Source organism: Phoxinus phoxinus (genome assembly GCF_949152265.1).
Source record: "Phoxinus phoxinus genome assembly, chromosome: 25".
In the NCBI taxonomy this organism is placed as follows: domain Eukaryota; kingdom Metazoa; phylum Chordata; class Actinopteri; order Cypriniformes; family Leuciscidae; genus Phoxinus; species Phoxinus phoxinus.
Genome location: NC_136900.1, coordinates 15,608,164 through 15,624,734, shown reverse-complemented (window position 1 = coordinate 15,624,734; position 16,571 = coordinate 15,608,164). Strand labels below are relative to the sequence as shown.

General features: G+C 37.8%; 1 protein-coding gene across 3 annotated transcripts in view; it reads left to right on the top strand.

Annotated features, from left to right (window-relative positions):
- Positions 1–265: 265 nt before the first annotated feature.
- LOC306993490 (uncharacterized protein) overlaps positions 266–16,571 on the top strand; it is a 56,529-nt gene continuing 40,223 nt past the window's right edge. Inside the window, exons 1-10 of one of the 3 annotated variants that reach the window (XM_079603310.1) lie at positions 266–520; positions 715–802; positions 1,172–1,279; positions 1,376–1,544; positions 2,313–2,438; positions 2,732–2,855; positions 3,188–3,257; positions 5,104–5,218; positions 5,408–5,525; positions 9,631–9,743. In XM_079603310.1, coding sequence (XP_079459436.1) covers positions 381–520; positions 715–802; positions 1,172–1,279; positions 1,376–1,544; positions 2,313–2,438; positions 2,732–2,855; positions 3,188–3,257; positions 5,104–5,218; positions 5,408–5,525; positions 9,631–9,743 — 1,171 coding nt within the window. In that variant the 5' untranslated portion in view covers positions 266–380. The remainder of the gene's footprint in view (positions 521–714; positions 803–1,171; positions 1,280–1,375; positions 1,545–2,312; positions 2,439–2,731; positions 2,856–3,187; positions 3,258–5,103; positions 5,219–5,407; positions 5,526–9,630; positions 9,744–16,571) is intronic. The other 2 variants (XM_079603312.1, XM_079603311.1) reach the window with 2 other exon arrangements.

Sequence of the window (16,571 nt, the reverse complement as noted above, 5' to 3'; positions counted from 1 at the left end):
ATCTGTTTGTGGGTCCTCGGCATGTAAATGAAAAAAAAAAAAATAGAATAATAAACATATCCTGAGGTTTCACCAGCTGACCAATCCTGACTCAAGAGGAAACCAGATTCCAATCATAAATATGTTATAAAATAATATGATTACATTTTCAAATGTGTCAAGTTTAATACAGTTTATTATTATTATTTGTTATATCAATTATTTTAAATATTATTATTTGTGACTGTCTTACGATGTATGTCAAGACTTTTATTTTGAAGAGTAGTTTGATTGTGTTCATCTTGGCGCTGAGTTCAAGCGTCGGTTACAGTCAGTGTACAGCGCGCAGATGAAAGGACTCGCGTGCAGAATGAAATCAATCTGATTGCCTAATAAGAACCATGTTGAAGAGAGCGAGCAGCTCGAGCAGCGGGAAGAGCACCACTTCACGGCGGAGCAGCTCTGTGGGCTTCGATGAGTTCGGCTTTGCTCTCAGTAAGAAAAGAGTCAGAAAACTCCAACACAGAAGTCATGACTACAGGTAGATGCTGACTAATACATACTAATATTGGTAACACTTAAGTACACGTTACTTCCTGGTTTGTGTGTTCAATGCATGTAGTTCAGCTTTCAGTTAATTTTCATAACTCGAAATATAATTCAGTTCACGTGTTATCACACTGCTATGATGTGCACTCGACAAAATCATTAGGAGCATCTTTAACTTTTCATCAGTTATCCTCAGCCTAATCCAGTTAAAGTGAAGGAGCTGTGTGAATTTCTCACTTATTGGAATGGATCCAGTTTCATCTGCAGAAATCAGGTGTGCATTTGATCTTTTTCTAGTTATAAAATAGTTTGACGTTTACTCCGGGTAATTGAGAGTGCATTAAATTAGCATTCACAAAAATGTACATCATCTTTAATCTTTATAATCTGATCTTTAGAGAAATCATCTAAAGAACACATAAGAATGAATATTCATATTTAGTCTAAATGAATGACTGGTGTTGGACAAATGACATTCTTCTGTTGATTTGTTTTTTTACTCACTGTTATTCCAAACCCAATTCCAGCTCATCAATTCAAAATCTAATCTTATATACTGAATTTTGCCCAACCCTGCATTTAAAATGATTTACTCAATGTTTTAATGTTTAATAATTTTCACGTTCCTTTTTCCCCAAATCAGATCGAGAGGTTTATTCGTATTGGTATTCCTCCGGCAATACGTGGACGAGTTTGGAAATGCCTCCTAAATATCGACAGTCTCAGAGCTGCTAGCTCTTTTGATTATGAGGTGCAACCCCATCAAAATATTTATTTTTGTTATTATTATTCAAACAAATCAGAGACATTTGCCTTGTTTTAACCCATTCCGGTTGGTTTACTTCAGGCATGCCAGACTGAGATCCGTAGACCTCTGGTTGATCTTGGAGTCAGTGAGTACAGCATCATCTCTACTATAGACTCTCTAGTGGACACAGAGAATGAGATCAGCAGCGGACAGTCGGATCTCCCCAGTGCTGACCTCACACTCTTCAAACAGATCGCCCTCGACCTACGTGAGTTCGGCCTTTGGATGTCCACTGAAATCGCATGATATTTTTCTATAATGTACACTTATCTGAGTACTTCTACATTACATTTGAGTACTTCTATTTTAATTAATAAAAAAATGTGGTCTGTACAATTTTATAATACTTTTGAAAGAAAATTTAGCTTTGCCATTACAGGAATAAATGACATTTTAACATGTATTCAAATAGAAAACAGTTGTTTAAAATTGTAATACTATTTCACAATATTACTGTTTTTACTGTATTTTTCTATTACATGCATGCAGTCTTGATTAGCATAACATGCTTCTTTTAAAACCATTTTAAAAAAATCTTACAGACCCCAAAATTCTGAACAGCTAAACTGTTTTACTGCCTAATTTTCAGGAAAAAAATGGGAAATGTCCTGTGACTGTTTGGAGGAAGCTGTAATTTTTCGCTGATGGCAGTGTTTTTGTTTGAACTTGGCCAATATTCGGAAAACCACATGGGGGCGCTGCCTAAACACACACTTCTATTAATGCATTTTGCAGGCACTTTTACCCAAAGTGCACCAGGGTATACATTCAAAGTTTGATTGTTTACTGGGTATCAAACCCATATCCTTGTCGTTTCTGACACCGTGCTCTACCTTTTGAGCTACAAAAAGCCTAACCCTTCTATATTGGCCAACTTAAACATTTGCCCTTTTGTATTGTTCTTTTTATAACTTTTGCATTGTATAGAGAGGTTTTGAAAGGTTGTGGCAGTTCCGTTCCATATTTGTCTACATAGGAAGGTCATTTCCGACCCATCGCACTCTGATGGGGGATCGTCCCGAGGCTATTGAGGGCCAGGCCAAACTTTTCAGAGTTCTTACCGCATTTGCCCGATATAACCCCCAGATTGGATACGTACAAGGTAATAAACTGCCTGTACTTCCACAAATGAGGTCACTGGCTTTACTGAAATCTTATTGAACTTTGTGCCTGTGCCTTTATTGGTCCTTTCAAATATATTTGAGTACAGAATATACTAAAATTCAGTCTCAAGAGGGCAGTCAAGTGCCATCTTGTTGATATTGCATGTCATGGTCATAATTTGGTTTGCAGTTTTTTCTTCTTCTTCTGTGGAGCTAATTTAGCTAGTTTGTCCTTGACATTGAGGCCATAATGGGACTATGGGATGCCTTGAGGTTTGTTTGTTTTTCTCAGGGATGTCCTATATTGCTGCTGTGCTCCTAATGATCCTGTCTGAAGAAGAGGCTTTCTGGGCTCTGGTTGCTCTGTTAGAGAAGCCCAAGTATCTCTCAGAGCTCTTTGATTCCTCTATGAAGAAGTAAGACCTTTAAACATGCACATAAAATGCTTCCTACTTTACTTGCTGCTTTATGTTTTTTTATGAATATTTTACTAACTCATTGTAAAAAAAAAAATCCACTTTCTTTTAAAACAATATTTGTGCAAGATTCACTAAAATCATCTGTTGACAAAGCTGTTGGAAGATTTTGGAAACCACACAGCCATGTTGATTGTTTTTCGGCCAATGTCAACAATTGGTTGATTAATCAGCCTCACTAATATATTAGCGTATCATTAGTAATTTCTTGTTTCTTTCAAATAAACCTAGTTTAACCTTATACCTATTTGAATCATTTATTTTATTTTCAGGATTCAACTTCAAGCTTTGGTTTTTCACCAGCTCTTGAAACACAGGAAACCTCTGCTCTTCCAGCACTTGGTGAGAATGATGGTCTACATTTATATAAAATATATATTTTACGCACGCATGCATACATACATATATATTTATGTTTTCTATTTTTATATATTTCTATTCTATTTCTACCATATCTTTCCTTTGCACTTCCTTTGAAACTAAGACCTTAAAGATGAGGTCTTAAATCCTGGCCTCAACTCTCATCAGGGAAGTGTCTGAATATAAAAACAGGCACATGCTGCATAACACACAGTCTCAGTCCTCTAGAGTTTGTGTAGATCACAGCCTTTCTCTTGAGAAGCCTCTCTCATTTAATGCCCCTCACAGATTTGTCACTGTGTCGTATAGACCTTTTCCCGGGGGCTTTTAAATGAGCTCTTCTGTGTTTTTTTTAAATGTATATAGTAGTGGCTGTCCGCCCCCTCAGAGCATTTGTGCTGCTTGGAGAACTCTTAAGGGATTTCCTTCTCTCTGTGTGTTGACTCAGCACAGCTGTCTAAAAAGCTGAGCTATTAGACTGCAGCACAGGACAAAAGATGATGCTGTAAACTTACAGGCAGGGCAGATTGCAGTGACAAACCTCAAACTAAATTGAGTAGATTGTTATAATCAGGCATTCTGTAATTTGCTCACTCTCATATTGTAACTAACGGAGAACCTTTTATGCTTTCTACATTTTCTTTAGTGTATAATGTGGCTGTTTGAGCATGACAAAAGATCTGTAAAGTTAAAGCACAAAGGGAGTTATTCTCTATATCACACTGTTTCAGAACTCCCTGAAACTCCTTGATTGTGGTCTTCAGTTTTCTTCTGTGAACGTATTCGTCACAAACTAAACGGGTTGTTTCCCAAAAGCATCGTTAGCCAACTATTGGACGCAAGTTCCATTGAATTGTGTTGGTAATGACAGAACGATCATAGTTGGTTTTGGAAAACGCTCCCCAGAGCATTAACGCTTGTTCACAACAAGAACGATAGCTATAATGATAAAGATATAGTTCTAAATATAAAAGAACAGCAGAGTTCACACCACAACTATTACGATAACGGCACAGAAAAATCATAACGTTATCGTTGGAATCATTATCGGAACGATTTTTCTAGCTGTTGTACGATAAAAACAGACAGCCAATCCATCCTGCTTTAAAGAGCTTGAACATTTAAAGCAGCAGACGACAAAACGAAATCTCATCCACTTATCATATATATAGTTATCGTTCTGTGGGAATGGGCATTTACAGTCAGACTGGGAAGAGAGGTGCTGCAACAATAAAATATTTGGAAAATAATGTGTTTTTTGAACATTCAAGCATGAAAACCTATCCTAGCAGACCCCAAAAATAAAATCAAGACTGTGTAAAAGTGCGTAATATGGCCTCTTTAATGAGAAGTTTAGTAGAAGGTTCCAATCGTTCTTTTCCATTCCATTATGATGGATGGAGACTAGAGCTTTCAAGCTTCAAACAGGGTGCAAAAACAGCTTAAAAGTTTGTCTGTATAGATTGTCTATTGCATTCCGACTTTTATAAGAGCTTTGTGTGAGGAGCAGACTAAAATGTGGGTAATTATTCACTTAAAACTCTTATTTCATCCCAAATCAAAAGAAAAATAATTGATATTTTCTTTAAAATGCTATAATGAAGTATTTTTTTCAGAACTGTTACGTTAAGACTTTACTAAGGCTATTAAGTTTGCATTGTGACAATCACATTTTCCTCTCATGCAACGCTAATGCAAAAAATAAAATAGGCTTGTTTTACTGAAATGAAAAATTTTAGTTGATTGATGTGAAATATGACCTGTTCTTTCAGATGTGTCATGAACGTCAGATATTAACAGGAGTGTGTTGTTTTCGGTCTGCTTTTAGGAGACTCTTGGGGTGTCTTCTCTGCATTTCATCATGCAGTGGTTTCTCACCCTCTTCACCTCTCTGCCGTGCTGGGACTCGGTGTTGGCCATCTGGGATCTTATCATGCTGCACGGTATTACACCCCTTTTTCTTGTTTTTGCACTATTATAATAACATCCCAAGTGTCAAGCTGCCACGTTTGCTTATCAAAGTCGACGTGTGTGATTTCTGCACCACTAGCGTCACTAAACAGAATAGCAAGTTATTGTTTTAAAACGGGTTTCCCGAGCATGATCCGATCAATTCTTCATACTCTCTGCAGGGCTGCAGGCTGTATTTCGCACCGGCCTCACCATCATCCTGCTACTGGAGTCTCGTATCATGAACATGACTGAGGAGGCCGCCGTGCTGCCCGTTCTGCTGCGAGTGCCTATGGACGTGTGAGTGCAATGATATTACAGTCTGGCAGATGATTTTTTTTCATGTTATGATTGATATTAAAAATATATTATTTTGTTTATATGAATTCAAAGTAAAGCATTCATGCCCGGTTTCACTGAAGGCTTAAGTTAGTCCCAGACTAAAATGCACGTTTGAGCTGTTTTAACTGAAAGCAACTTGCACTGACATTTCTTAAAATAATCTTGTCTCAAGATGCACACCAGTAATGTTTTAGTTTTTTTTACATAAAAACTACTTAAATGTCCTAATTTAACAAAGGCCTACACTGTCTGTGAAACCAGCCCTGAAAATTAAAATAAGTCATTTTAAGTGACTTTAGACATCATTATAATGTACTGTATCAAAAGATGTATATTCGTTTTGAGATTTGCTAAAGATTATGTTTAATAGTTGTATTAAATCATTAGCGTTTTTAAAGATTAACTTTTAAGAGAGTGTTAGATGATGGCAAAGGTGATCTAAATATAAAGGAAATAATAATAATCATCATCATCATTATCCTATTATTGTGCGTTCCTTGTTTTAGGCTTTTTTTCTTTAATTGCCAGCAGTATTCAGAAATATTTATGCTTGAATATAGGAAATTGTGATGCACGTATATAGAAAATTTTACCTCTATTGCCAATAATTATTTTAATCTTTAATTTGGCCATAATATGATGACTTATATATTTTAAATCTTTTCTGGTTTGTTTTTTCTTTTAGTCTTTGCATTAAATAGTGAGATTGCTTTCGAAACTGATAATGTACAGATAATTTAACTGCTATTTCTTTTCCCAATATGGTCACTAATATATCAAGTGAAGTCAAGCAGGTTCTTTATAATGTCTTTCTCATCATAACAGTGGAAGAACCGAGACCTAGTCCAAGTTCTAGGAGGTACATTTATAGAAAATAGTTCTTGTTTACTGAGGAAATAAGAGAACGTGTGTTCATGTCGATGCAAACTTCAAACTGATGATGGTAGGAGTCATTTCATAGCAGGTGTGTTTATTTGATGATGTCACAGTCACCATGGCGACGTGGCCATGAGAACTACTTTGATTAACATGGTGGATCTCAAAGACACATGAAGCCGGGCCATATTGTTAAGATGTTTCTATGGTCGCCTTTTATCCAATCCTGCGTGTTGTCATGCCAATCTGAATCCTTTGTCATGTGATCCGGAATTCTTTTATATTCATGTGCCCATATTAAGACTCACCTTTGCGAATGGATCTTCATTTAACATTTAAAAACGATATTTGTTGTGGCTTGGTAGAGACGTTCGTGCCCATGCAGAGCCCATTGCGCTTTGCCAGCCACTTTACAGGATTATAAGGGCAAACGAAGCCATTTGCCAGTTTCAAAGGGGATATTTGGCATTGACATGCAGATGGCAGTCAGCACAAAGCTCCTACACATCAGGGAACGGGTTCACGTTGCTCGCCTGGCAGGACGTCAGTGCCGGCAAGGTCAAGCCTAAATGCTCCCCTCTGATTCAGAGTATCGGAGTTTTGCTAGGCAGAGAACTGAGCCGTCTGAGAACGAAGCGGTCGCCTTGCTTAGGAGGCCAAAGAGAGAAACCGAAAGAAGCAAGAGGTGAAAAGAGAAGAAACGCCTCAAAACTCTCAAAATCCCTTCAGAAAAAAAGTCTAAAGTGCTTCAAGTTCCCAAAACCTCTTTAAAGCGATCAAACCGAGCTGTGAAAACCAGCTTGATGTGCATTTAACCATCAGACCATCCAACCTAAGCTGGTTTAAACAGTTTGGATGACTAACTTCTACAGCTCATGTTGAGTTGTGGTTATGTAATCATTAAATCAGGGAGACTCGGTTGACATCACTTCAGTGCTAGCTGGCTCTTTGGTATCCTCAGTGACAAGGGGGTCCGTCACCTGTCATCAGAGACTGTGTGAACAATGTTAGGCCATGAAAGGGACTGGGGTGTCCTTGCCCTTTTTTTACAATGCTCGCTCTCTCCTCCAGTTCAGTCCCATTGACGTGTTGTCTGCCGCAAAGCCTTGACGGACTGTTTGTGTACGGCTTTTTCCCCTGACAAGGCCACTTCGGGACTTATGTAACTCGCTGTGACATTAAGCGCAGACAGACAAGGTTTACCTCTGCTAGGAGGGCTGGTTTCACTGTGGTAGTGTTTTCTTTTAATGGCAAGGGAAATACATATTTAATTTTTTTTTCATTTCTCATTTTCTGGCTGCTGTTTGATCCAGAGGTTATGTCAAAATGGTCTAAAACTTTTAGATTTGTTAGAAAAGCTGTAGATTATTGATGTAGACAGTAGATTATTATTATTTTTTTTTTTTTGTCTTCCCTTATCTTTCGTCAACTTCTGAAACCACCTCGGCAGACGTCACTTAATCCAGTTTTTTTCAAACTTAATGATACCAAGGATCCACAAAAGTAATTAAGTATTTATAATATAGGTATAAAAGCTATAGATATTATCTAACCATTTATCATTTTATATGTATAAATATATATACAGTGCCCTCCACTAATATAGGCACCCTTGGTGAAAATAAGTCTGCGTTGTTTATCCTTTTGATCTTTCATTCAAGACATTCACAAAATTCTAACCTTTCATTGAAGTAAAACAATTGAAAGTGGGGAGAAAATCTCATTATGAAATGCATGTTTTTCTCTAGGTCACGTTTGCCACAATTATTGGCACCCAATTATTGCAACCTTCTTTTCCGAAGATAACCGCTCTGAGTTTTCTCCTATAAAGCCTGATGAGTTTGGAGAACACCTGACAAGAGATCATAGACCATTCCTCCATACAGAATCTCTCCAGATCCTTCAGATTCCCAGATCTATGTTGGTGCTTCTTCTCTTCAGTTCAGCCCACTCATTTTGTATAGGGTTCAGGCCAGGGGACTGGGATGGTAATGGGTAGAAGCTTCATTTTGTGCTGAGTGACACATTGTTGTGTTAATTTTGGATCATTGTCCTGATGGAAGATCCAACCACGGCCCATTAAATGATTTCTAGCAGAAGCGGTCAGGTTTAGATTTTATTTTTATTTTTTTCTGTTTGTATTTGCTAGAATCCATGATACCATGTATCTATACAAGATGTCCAGGACCTCCAGCAAAAAAAAAAAAAAAACTTTTGAAATTCAAGTCATGTCTGACAACTGAATATGCTGGAGTTTGTTTTTGGATTAGCGAGGAGGATTTTTATTGAAACCCTCCCAAACAACTTGGGGTCAGAAAGCCAAACACACTTTTTTTGTGTGTGTGAAGGTCAACGATCTGCGCAGTGCGCACCAGAACTATATTCTTTGGTTTTACTCATTGTGATGGATGATTAAGGGAATTTGGCCTTTGTGTTTCCTCATATTTAAACTCCTGTGGAACAGGAAGTCATAGCTAGACAATTTCATGCTTCGTCAACCTGGTGTGCTAAAAAAAAACGTAAATATGAATGGGAATATACTTCAGAGATATTTTACTCTTGATCATTTCTAGGGGTGCCAATAATTGTGGCCAGCATGCATTGGAGAAAAACATTTATTTCACAATGTGAATTATTATTTATTTTTTTCCACTTTCAATTGTTTTACTTCAATGAAAGGTTAGAATTGTGTGAATGAAACATTAAAAGGATAAACAATGCAGATTTATTTTTACAGCAGCCTTTGCTCACATTTACCGTGTGTGTGTCCATACATAAATATATATATTACAAATTATTTTACTATTTAAATGATTGGCTTTCACTTTGTTGTTGTATTAAAACAAACAGTGTAGCACTGTAAAATGATTTCTTTATTTTTAATCATTTTAAGCAGAATTAAATAGTTTAATGTTACGACGTTTGATGAATGTAAAAAAAGTAGGCCTACATAAACACATAGCATATTGCATTAATATGTTAAGAGCACTTGTTTGACCGTGTTGAAAACTTTTTTGACACCCTAGCATTTTCCTGCTACTTCCTATGATTACCTGAAACCCAGTTGGGCCATTTGTTAATATACTTTTTTCCCCCCCAACAATCATTGTGGAAAATGTGAAGAAAGTCTATATTATGCTAAGTTTGACAAAGTAATACTCTGTTTTGTGTTTGTATATGTGTCCAGCTCCCAGCATCGTGTCCTGATCCCAGCACTCTGGAACACTGATGTTCAGGAATGGGAAATCAACTGCATGAACAGCCTGGTACTGGAAGAGGCCAGTGGTGGACAGGATGAAGGTAAACAAACGCATACACACAATCCCACTTTAAAACATCTGAGCATGCAAGGACAGCTTACAACATTCAGTCAATTTCAACAATGAATACGCTTGTTCTCCAAGCACAACCCCATCCAAACTTGTGCAGACATTCCAGCCCCCTTACATAAGACCTCCTTCTTTGTCCCGCTTGTTTGTTTAGTGTACATATGAGCCCACCTTCAGTACAGTATGTTGTCCCATGTGCCTCAGTAGCCTACTCTGCTGTAAGCAAGACGCTGAGTTCAAGACTAAGGGTCAAGTGTAATGGGCTGACAGAGACACTAGATAGGGACAGACTGTTGACTCAATCTCTTCGGTCATCAGCGTCCGATAGGGGACCAATGACAGGGATGCTTTTGACTAGATGAGTCTTTAAGTGCCGGCTTTTTGGGAACAAAATGTCAGCTGCATCTCATGTTAGACCCAGGGGAGGATGCCTTGCCCGAGTGTACAAAGCGCACTCTTAAGTGTGCTCAGGCTGGATGCTATCTTTGACTTCAGTAAGAACAGGCCAAAGTGAACAGACCTTGGGTACTAATGTGGGTTTCAGTGTTTTTGCACACTAATGGTTTCTTAATAATCTTAATAAAAAGGTCTAAAAATCTCAATTAAATTATTTAACACAATAGAAAAATGATTGCCATGATTCACGTCTAAAATGCGTGCTAGTGTCTTCCATAGAAGCTGCTTCATATATTGTTGATTTATGTGACGTTGTGCCGTAAATCAAGTCGTGATTCTTGTGAATTTGGCGGGGCGCCACTTCTCAAACCTGCATTGCTTGTTTTGCCAGAGGCGTCCCCCCTGCTTTGCTATCGGGATGATTCGCCCTACTACGGGTTTGTTTTCCATCGGAATTACTTCGAAGCAAAACAAATCTTGCATAGTGTGCCTTTAATTCTTTGTAGAATAGATTGAACTAGGTGCTGAAAACATTCCTCCGAGATGTTGGTCCATATTGACATGATTTGTCGGCTGCACATCCATGATGAGAATCTCCCGTTCCACCGCATACCAAAGGTGCTCTACTGGAATGAAATCTGGTGACTGTGGAGACCATTAGAGTTTAGTGACTCGTTGTCTTGTTCAAGAATCCAGTTTGAGATGATTTTGATGCAGGATGGATCCATGCTTTCATGTTGTTTATGCCAAATTCTGATCCTACCATCTGAATGTTGTGGAAGAAATCAAGATTTTTGCATTCAATTCTTGCAATATCTGGTATTTGTAAAAATTTTGTAAGTATTTTTACTCGTAGCTTTATTTATGTTTATACCTTAATGTTTTATTAATTCACTTTCCAGCTAATCACCACACTTGTCTGTCTATCTTACTGTAGCTCTTAGCTCTCTATTCCCAGTTGACAAAACCCTCCATATTCTCTTGTCCGCCCACACTGGGATCTTTAGGTTTCTCTTCTCTTACAGAGAGTCCCTGGAATTATTCTTGTTGTTGCTCTGAGTGTCCTCATTCACAGCTTCTGATTTAAGTTGATTTACAGTAGGACAGAATCCCGTTCGTCGGGCACTTCTCTGTCTGGCGGCCGTGACTCATCGGCTTTTAACAACGAAGAAACTCCCTAAGGTGGGTGGGCATGCTGGAGCTGTTTTTTGGAGGGTGCTGGTGTAATTGAAAGGCCCAGGCAGTGATTTTTGCAGTATGATTTATCATCCAAAGCCCTGAGTCAATATGAGTCACCCAGGGGGCCGTCAGCCCTCTCTGTCCCCCTTTTAACTAGGTAATGAGAACTGACTCACATAGCCGTCACTCACTGCATTTGGGAAACACCTGGATGTCAGGAAGCCACAGAACGACCACAGGTGACATACTGTTGAACGAAGAGTTTTTAGTGGTCGGTATCTTTAAATAGATTGTATGTTTATTATGCACACCTGTCCGTGACATCATAGGCTGCCTGAAGGTATTTTTTGAAAATGTCACAATTCATTTAAGTAAAAAAGTTTTCAAAGTAAGGATGCATTTATTTGTTAACATTAAAAATGTTAAGGCCCGTTCAAAACAAGATAACTGTAATAACTATATTAACGTCCACACCAGCGGATGATATCGTTCTGTTTTTTTCTAAGCACGTGCTGCAGTTTTGTCGTCTGCTGCTTTAAATTCTCAAGCTCTTCAAAGCAGGATGGATTCTGATTGGCTCTCAATGTTTTTATTATTCATCAACTTGACAAAATCGTTCTGGAAGTGATTTCAACGATATCGTTCCTCTGTGTTATTATCGTTATAGTTGTGATGTGGACTCTGCTATTCTTTTATATTTAGAATGATTTTTCTTGATTGTTATCATTATAGTTATCGTCCTTGATGGGAACGGGCCTTAACAAAAAAATTCTATTTCAAATAAATACTGTTCTTTTGAACTTTTGATTCATCAAAGAATCCTAAATTTTAATTAAAAATAAAATAAAATAAAAATAAATCACAAAAATATGATGCAGTACAATTGCTTTCAACATTGATAATAATAAATGTTTCTTGAGCATCAAAATCACCATATTAGAATGATTTCTGAAGGATCATGTGACACCGAAGACTAATGATCTGCTTATTCCATCACAGGAATAATACATTTTTTTGGGGGTGATTATACACTATAAAACCTTTGAAAGTTTTTTTGACTTCCTGTTTCAGCTAATAAAGTGGCTGTTCTTCTGCAGGTCTCTCTTAGGGCTCAGAGGAACTTAAGGCGGGATCCACGTCTGAAAGTCATGCTTTATAGCTTACAAGAACAGATTTGTCATTTCTATTTCATGGACATATCTGATGATTGCTGTATAGACTCATGGGGGTGTGCAGTACAGAAAAGTGTTTACTGCCTGAGAGCAGGATTGTATTTTGCTTGTGAGTGTGTTGGCAGAATCCTGAGGTGTGCTGCTATCTCAGCGCTGTTTTCCCCTGCTGTCTGTGGTGCAGTGACTCAGCTGATTCCTACAGGTGCAATGAATCCAAAATGTTAAATACTTGTATATTGTGTGGTATGTATGTATGTATGTATGTATGTATGTATATATATATATATATATATATATATATATATATATATATATATATATATATATGCATATATATACACACACACACACACACACACACACACACACACACAGTATATACGTTCAACAGTTATATTGTATTTCTATTTCAAACAAATGCTGTTCTTTTAGCCTTTGTTAAAATAAGAGACTAGTTTAAAAAGAAAAATGGTACTGACCCCAAACCTTTGAACGGTTGTGCATATATCTTTAACTATACATTGTCATATAAGCCAGTCAGTAATGTTGATTTACATTTCACAGATCTTACTCAAAACAGTTCTTAGTTCATTTTGAGGCAAAGTTCTTTCATTGAACAATTCATCCCGACTCGTTCAGTACAGTGACTTAAGAGTCTTTATTATTAAAATATTTATTTATTTGTGAATCTGACTACACAAGTTTTATTGCCATTATTTTGTTATATATTTTTTATAATCACAATCAATTGAGATTTGTGGGACCTGGAACAATTGCAATACCAACAAGTGTTCAATATCTTTTCAAATCATATCTTTAGGTTTTCAAAGTGGGGGCCGCCAGGGGGGCCGCAGCAAGTTGGAAGAAAAAATTTTTTTTGTCGCATAGCCTATCTGAACATTATACTTTTAATGCTAATCTTTTAGAGATTAGGCGACCGGCCAATCAGTCTGACATAAATGCCAATTTTATGCCGGTCAAATGCACTCGGGCGCTGCATGATTAACATCACGCAACAACAGCATCACAGGTGCACACGGAACGCACATGTAGGAAACCTCGTGAATTACGGCCGTTACACACCGCAACGCGTGAGCAGCGTGTATTTTTTTCAGCGTGGCGTGCATGTTAATCAATGAGTGCATTCACACCGCGAGCAGGAGCGTCGCGTGAGCAGCAGTGAAGCGTGGGTTTCGTTGCGCTGCTCATGCTCAATTAAAGTGAAAGCACACTTTTGATGGACAAAATAAATATCATTTCACACAAAAAGTGCCTAAAATGCACATTATTTGCATGTCTAGTGTGTTTTAACAAGAACTGGAGTAGGCTATGTCAGAAAAGAAAATGAAGACTCAAAAATATAGATATATTTATGAAACTTACCCATTTAAACTTGTTTTTATTATTCAGTTTGGGTAAAAGTATATGGTGTTTTATAATAAAACAATATAGAAAATAAATATTTGTGTGTGCTGTAAAGTGGTTAGAAAAATGAAATCGGAATCGGCTAAAATCTGTATCGGCAGGTCAAACTCAATGAAAAATCGGAATCAGCCTAGAAAATTGTAATCGGTGCATCTCTATAATCTTTCTGATTGGCTGGTATCAAACACATCACATAACCTGATGTTAACAGATGTTTTATTTATTTCTACATTTGCCGTAGTATTGTCGATGGGTTCAATAACACATTCTGCAAAAGGGGGGCCTTGGCCAGAACCGCGTGGTATTTGAGGGGCCTTGTCATGGAAAAGTTTGGGAACCCCTGTCTTAGGGGACCTTTTTGGGATCCCCTGACGATGACTCTGGTCTTTGGGATGGGACAGTGCTGACTGAAAAAAAATACAGAAAAGCCTTATAAAGCGGCTATCAAAACCGTTTATGTTGTGTTTTCGCTCTGAATCTGCTTCTCTGGTCACCTTGAGCAGGGCTCTGTGCCTGGGCAAACACAATAGTCAGCCATTTCTCCTCTAATCCTGTAAAATGAGATGATTAAGTCAGCCCTTCATTGCATTTGACTGTTCTGTCCCCGAGCGCGTTCTGCTGAAGGCTAATATTTTCTGTAACCCGAGTGCTCCCGCTGGACCGGCTTAATCAAATGACCGCCCAGCGCTTGTTCAGAAGATGTGAAACAGACTATGACCAACGCAAGCCTTCTCATTCTGGGCGGCACACAGTTGATGAGCGTGAAGAGATGGCTTCATTGCATTTTGTCAAAAGTGGGCAGTGCGGCTTAGGCTCGGGCTTAGCCAGGTCAGAAAGGTGAAATTCTTCCGACCCTCTTGAGTAGTGCCTTATGTTGGTTATAAATCCACTAATGACAGAAGGCTTTCCTGGACTTTCAGTATCAGGCCACCCATCATCCACTTTGAACCATTTCATGTGTCTCCTGAACTTCTATGTGCTGAGAGTAGAGGTTTATCTTCTCGAGGTCGTGCACTTGTGATTGAAGGTGGTTTCCATGTGATGGACAGTTTCAGTCTCTTTTGAACTGGAGGACATTCATTTCTGCATTTGTCCATTGTCATTTTTTAAAGTTTAAAAGACTGTTTAATGGATCCTGTAATACCTATGGATAACTGTATTAGGTTACACTTTATTTTAAGGTTTCTGTGTTACAGTGTAATTATGCATTTAAGTACTGTGTAATAACTACATGTCCTTTCTAGGGTTAGGGTTTGGATTGGGGTTTGGTTTAGGGTTAGATGCATGTATTTATGCATAATTTATAGTTATTACTACAGTAACTACATGTAGCGTGTACTGTAAAATAAAGTGTTACCAAAAATGATATTTAGAATCCGTTTAGTTTCAAACAAAGTCTAATTTGAAATCATCATTACGTGATCATTTTCGATTGTTAGCTTCTAGGATGGTGGTTGCCCAGAATTCTAGGGTGTTCCGGGTGGTTGCCAAGTCGCTGTTAGGGTTTTCTGGGTGGTTTCTAGGGTGTTGCTACTGTAGGTGTTGGCTCAGCACTTGAATGGATTTCTATGGCATTTCTCAGCAGTTGTTGAGGTTTAATTGGTGGTTGCTATGACGTTGCTAGGTGGTTGCAAGGTTGTCGCTATAGGCAGTTTCTTCAAGAACTACATGTGGTTTTTGCATGACACTTGCTGCCATTTTGGTCAACTCGTGTTGTTTTTAAATGTGCTTTAGAAATAAATTATTGATTGATTGATTTTGGTAATATTTTTCTTTTTTTATATATATATGAATATAGACAAATTGTATGTGTAAATAAGTAAAATAACAAAAATAAAATGCTAATGAGATTTAAATAAATACATTTATATTATACAATTTATTTATTTTTATTTACTAATAAAATGTGGTTTGCTTATTTGGTTTGTAAGCTAGAAACCCAGTTGTTAGGGTTTTATGAGTGGTTGCCAGGGCGTTGCAAGGTGGTTGCAAGGATTTGGATAGTTTCTAGGGTGTTGCTATTCAAGAGTATTCTCATTAATTTCTAGGCAATAAATAGGGGTTTCTGGGTGGTTGTTAGTCATTACCAGGTGGTTGATTGAATGTTTTGGGTGGTTGCTAAGGCATTTATAGGTGATTGCTTGAGTTTCAGTTCACAGTCTCTTATCATTCTAGCACATGTTTTCTTGCACCACTAATGAATGTTTTAAGCAGGTCTCTTGAATACTCCCCCCCCCCCCCCCCCCCCATCTTCCATTGGTTGATCAAACAGATCACGCCATTGGTTGTGTCAGTGTGGTTGTTGGGCAAACATCAATGTTTTTATAGAGACCATTTAGGTAAATCACCCTATAAATGTCTTATATAGAGCTGTCACTGCAGGAGAACATGTTTAACTTTTTTTTCTGCCCAATGTTGAAAGCTAAATCCTGTCTTTAGCTCTTTCCATCTGGATTTGCAATATATGAGAACTCTTGGCCAATTTTATTTGAGAAAAGGACTTGAGCGAATCTGGGACAAAACTTGAAAAGGAAATGTATAACAACCTAGTAATTTAAAGTGAAGGAAAAAGCCAAACCGCAAAGGAATTAACAGACACGCTATGCTGGACTTCTGTTGGTTTATGC